Source organism: Labrus mixtus, chromosome 5 (genome assembly GCF_963584025.1).
Source record: "Labrus mixtus chromosome 5, fLabMix1.1, whole genome shotgun sequence".
Lineage (NCBI taxonomy): Eukaryota > Metazoa > Chordata > Actinopteri > Labriformes > Labridae > Labrus > Labrus mixtus.
The window spans coordinates 5284439-5289586 of record NC_083616.1 but is presented as its reverse complement, the minus strand read 5'-3'; the positions used below and the strand labels follow the sequence as shown (position 1 = coordinate 5289586).

Here is a 5148-nt window from a genome sequence, read left to right as displayed (position 1 = left end):
GAGATCTACATGGATGTAAACTATTACACAAGTACCCCATAACTTGTATTTAAAGCTCTCTTACAACATTAATAGCTCACACACGTTCAGTTTTGGCCAATGGGGGGCTAGAGGGATGCGAACGTGAATATTAACCATAGACTGTAAATATTAAGGAGCCAATATAAACTCATAAATCATCTTGACTTCGGACACGCCCCCTGTTCTCCTATTGGCTGCTCCGCTCTTCATCTGCTGCGCCCCCCCCCCCCCTTCAGTAATTTAAATAGCCCCTTGCGCAATTTGATGAATAGTGTCGCTGTCAAAAGCGTCAGAAACAGATGAAGAGTCGTTAAGCGACAGACAGCTGTGAGAGAGCAGAGGGAGAGGTGCTGCGTCATGTCTACTTCTCACGGCTACATGTAGTTATTATTTATCCGCGGAGGCGTGCCGTCCTAACCCGGGTTAATGTCAGCCGTGTTCTGGAGAACTATGGAGTCCACGACATGTGAAGTCTGAGCGCGGGTTTACAACTCTAATCCTGTCGAGATTCTTGTGAATATTTCTTCCATCTTTTCAAACTTCAACGCAGGAGGGAAACCTTTGGCTCGTGAAGGTAACGTCTCTTCTTTTTCCTGTTTTTCCCATCCGCGCGCGCATTTCACAATTTAAACCGGCATCACCTAACTTAAAACTTAACCTCGTAAAAAGAAAACCCCCCCAGATAATCCCCCTTTATATGTAATCTTAAATTTTAATAAAGAAAAGTGTACTTTTATTCTGCTGTTTATTAAAATTTAAATCGTATCGACGTTCCTGGCATTCTTCCAAAAGTGCCAAAATCAAAAACACATCGCAGGAATGTAAATGCATATAACATTCAATCCATTTCCAATTGTTCAACACTACTTTTAAAATCAATAATAATATTATCTTAAAATTACTAAATATCGAGGGATAAAGAAATTAAAATATTAACTTGCACGTGCTGCTTACTGTGTACAGGAAGTATGGAACTAATTGCGTTACTTGTTGTTAGTAGGCTACATTACCTGTGTTTAACCTGTTACAGCTCCAACAGCAACACTGATATCAATCATTAACTGTCATGCTGAAGCTATGGAGGTATGTCTGGGCCAGAGGAGATGACTTTTGTGTGTTTATCTTACTTCAGATAAGATTAGAAAACTTTACTAATCTACCTGGTCAATTCAAACACACAGCAAACAATACGGACAGCACAGTCACAATACACAACAAGTAAATAAATAAATAACAAACACCATTGAAATAAATATAATAATAATTTTCAGCCATGAATTCAGACACTGCTAAAAATGTTCATTAAAGTATGATCATTAAAAATGTTGCCTTTAATAGGTGATTAATTGTAAGAGGTTAAAAACCTGTATCATTTGTTAAACCTGTATTCTTTGTGTCAAAGGAGTATTCTGAGGGCATCATGGTGAACAGCCAGGCGTCGGGCGTACCACCGGCCCCCAGGTCGTGTGCAGGATGTGGGGGGAAGATCGCAGACCGCTTCCTTCTCTTCTCCATGGAACGCTACTGGCACACGCGCTGCCTCAAGTGCTCTTGCTGCCAAGCCCAGCTGGGGGACATTGGCACCACCTGCTACAGCAAAGGGGGCATGATTCTGTGTCGGAGCGACTACATCAGGTGAGAGGCAGGAAGAGGCGGAGAGGAAGCTGCTGGTTTCAGATTGGGAGGCTGTACACACTGAGCAATCTGTGTTTTCTGTGTTTGCAGACTGTTCGGGCACAGCGGGGCGTGCAGCGCCTGCGGCCAGTCGATCCCAGCCAACGAAATGGTGATGAGGGCACAGGGAAATGTTTACCACCTCAAGGTAAATCCCCAGATCTCACATCAGCACACTTTGTCTCCTGCTGCTTGTTTGACAGGAACATCTGGGATTTGTTGGGGGAGAGACAGCGAAATGGGAATGTGTGTGTCCCCTCTATGTGTCAGGAGAGAATGGAAATGTGCCCTCCATCTTTTTTCTTCTCCTACGTTAGCTGCTTTACTTTGAATGAGGCCAATTTTTAAGGGACATTTTCGGTGTTTAAGTGCTTATTTATCCAACAACGTTTAATTTTATTTTGAAGGTGACTTTGCTCAGTAAACTACAGTTCCCCGGATTCGATCAACACCTGACCCTTTGTCTATTTTCTTCTTCTTCTGCAGTGTTTCAGCTGTGCAACCTGTAGAAACAGGCTGATGCCTGGCGATCGCTTCCATTACATCAACGGTAACATCTTCTGTGAGCACGACAGACCCGGCGCTGCCTTGCTCAGCAGCCACCTGCCTCCACTTCAGAGCAGCTCTGTGCTGACAGACCAGAAGGTGAATTAAAGGGTTAGAAAACATCTTTAGATACAGCAGAGCATTAATTCTCCTGACATGAACATTGCTGTAGTATGATGGGATTCATAAATTTATAGGGGAAAATGGCTGCAAAACACAAAAATGCTAAATTGGTACTGTAAATATGTGATAAAAATCTGATCAGCTATTTTCATAATGTGCCTGACAGTCAAAGAAGTCCAAAAAATAACAGTTTAAAGAGTCAGCTAGAAACACATGAAGAGACGACATACAAAGACACAAAATCGTTGAATATAACAAATACTTTTAATCAAGTAGAATTTATTGGTAGTAGTTTGAAGTTTGTAATTTAACCTGTAGATAATTTATTTAACTTCACTATGTTTTCCTGAAAACATAAATCACTATTAACTTTACAAATTCAAATTGATATACAAACATTAAGATCAAAATAAGATTTAAACTTTTTCACTCCAGCTCGACTTTCTACAACACAATACTGCTTTACATGTTAATGCATCAGTATTAATGAAATATTACAGCTCCTAGCTTTTAAACCTTTTATTTGAGCTTGTTTAGCACTTTTCTAGTTACTCAAAGCGTTTTTACACCTACACATTCACACCGTGATGGTAGAGGCTGCTATGTAAAGCCACCGACGAAGCAGTAGGAGCAATTTGGGGTTAAGTGTCTTGCCCAAGGACACATCGGACATGTGGCTGAAGTAGCAGGGGATCGAACCCCTGACCAATGTGCCCACTGCTCCATTTGATTTGACATGTCGTTAAAATGTGTTCACCCAAACACTTTTGAATGCAAAATTGTTTTTAATTCAATAGCACTTTTCTTGACGAGGTTACAGAGTATTTAGATATTTATACTTTGAATACATTGTTTAACAACATACCTCTTGTGCCTGTTGTTTAATAAAAGTATGTTGTTTTTTTTACTTCAACTTAACAGAAATCTTCACTTGTCAACTACTGAAGAATGTATGCTTTTCAAAACCCAAGACTTTGAAGAACAAATCTGGAAAATGTACTTTGACAAGCTATTACAGAAATCATAGCCCGTTACAATCAGTTTTTTTTATTTGTCTTCAAACTGAAGACACAAGTTAGAAATGAATGTAAACTTGAAATGTTTTGACCTTGAATCTAACTATTCCCTCTCTTTACTTACAGGTATGCTGAGCAGCAGGCGTCCTGTGTTTCCCTTCACTTCTCTTCAGTGCAACTTTTCCTCTCCTGCTTCTGTCACCATGATGTGGACCCTCATCATCACAGTGCCTCTCTTTCTCCAGAGAGGATGCAGCTTCTCACCTACGACATCCCATCAGTCACCATATCAGAGATCCTATATACGGCGTATAAAGTCACGTTTTTGTTGTGTTCTGTTGAAGTTGTCTGTGCATCATGCAAAGACTTGCAGACTATGTGGACTATACTGGCAACAAGGCTCATTCAGGACTAAGACAAACATGAAGATGAGCGCCTGCGCCAACTGGAAGAGGAAACAAAAAGGCGCTTGAGTGAACGTTTGATGGACTGCTGTAAAAAGACTGTCACAGCTTTGCTAATGCCATGTGAGCATCCGTGCTTTTAATGAACTCTTGATCGCTTGTAAATGTTGTACCTGATATACACGCTGAGGATTGGATATAAAAATTATGGTTGTCAGGCACAAGTGTACAGTATGTAGGGACAGAGAAGTGAAATCTGAAAACTGCACTAGAATATTATTTTTAACTCTTGTAGGAAAACAAAATGTTTCTGTCACCTGTAACGCCCTGCACAAAACAACAGAAACCACCCAGTCAAGTTTTTCTCTTCTGTAGAGGTTTATCAGATGCCTGTTCAGTGTGTGAAAAAATGTGGAGTAAAAAAAAAAAACCTATTAAAACGTTTTTCCCGTTACAGCCGAGCCGAGGTCATTTTGAAGCCCCTTAGCAGCATTAGAGAGACGTTGTATTGCATGGTACCTACTAGCATGGTGGATGTGACTGTCTCCCTCACTCCGTTTAGCCCTGTATGGTGAAAACATGCCTGATTACCCAGAGGAATGGAATTAGGGGGCTTGAGCTCTGACCATTTACAGAAGCAATTAAACATGAGCTGTGTATCTGTGCTGCTGGAGCTCCTGGGAGGCTGAACTTGGGGCATATCCCGTGGCTGACTGGCTCGGTGGCTGCCTGCCTCTAATAAAGCCTAATCTGAAAGCAGGCTAATTAAAGGGGAGTGGCCCCTTCTACATCCAGGGCATTTGAAACAATCTGATGTATTTACTGTTTACCATGTTCCAATTAAAGCTCCCACACAGCCTGATTTGTTTCCCATCACAGCTCTTTGTTCTCCGCCACTCTCTGCACCGCTTCTGAAAATTATTTTCCTAAGCTGCATCTAATTTGCTCTAACTCGATGCCTTTTTAATGCTTTGTAAAAACTTAAGAGTCTCTGCATACCATCGCAGGTTTGGAGTTAATCTTGGTGGTGAAGTACGCAGAGTGCAGGAAGCTCGAGATATTATCTGCTCTACTTTCACACCTTGCCTGGGAGCATGGCAGCCATCAAACTCGCACCTTAATGCGCTTAGCTATTTCAAAACGTCCCACTTGTCATGGTAGGTGCTGATACTGCATCAATTATTTATTCCACGTCTGATCAAGAAGCGTCACGCAAATTCATTAACGTATGCAAATGATCACAATTACAATTATCTTTGTATCGTGATAATGAAGAAATAAAACCTCGGCACATTCCCGAATCCCTCAGCACCACAAGTTACACTTTGCATTCAAACTAATCAAGCCTCATCTGCCTTTTGCTA

At 41.2% G+C, this 5148-nt stretch overlaps 1 protein-coding gene across 1 annotated transcript; it reads left to right on the top strand.

Annotated features, from left to right (window-relative positions):
- The first annotated feature begins 278 nt into the window (after nucleotides 1-278).
- On the top strand, nucleotides 279-4646 carry si:dkey-90l8.3 (LIM domain transcription factor LMO4.1). The gene is made up of 5 exons (XM_061037417.1): nucleotides 279-595; nucleotides 1424-1656; nucleotides 1747-1843; nucleotides 2182-2340; nucleotides 3507-4646. Exons 2-5 carry the CDS (start codon nucleotides 1442-1444, stop codon nucleotides 3513-3515), a joined length of 480 nt encoding a protein of 159 aa, XP_060893400.1. The 5' UTR covers nucleotides 279-595; nucleotides 1424-1441; the 3' UTR covers nucleotides 3516-4646.
- Nucleotides 4647-5148: the final 502 nt, after the last annotated feature.

Coding starts and splice junctions, on each gene's coding strand:
- si:dkey-90l8.3 (XM_061037417.1), top strand. CDS start 1,442: ATGGTGAACAGCCAGGCGTCGGGCGTACCACCGGCCCCCAGGTCGTGT. Junction 1,657..1,746: donor TGTCGGAGCGACTACATCAG/GTGAGAGGCAGG, acceptor CTGTGTTTGCAG/ACTGTTCGGGCACAGCGGGG. Junction 1,844..2,181: donor GAAATGTTTACCACCTCAAG/GTAAATCCCCAG, acceptor CTTCTTCTGCAG/TGTTTCAGCTGTGCAACCTG.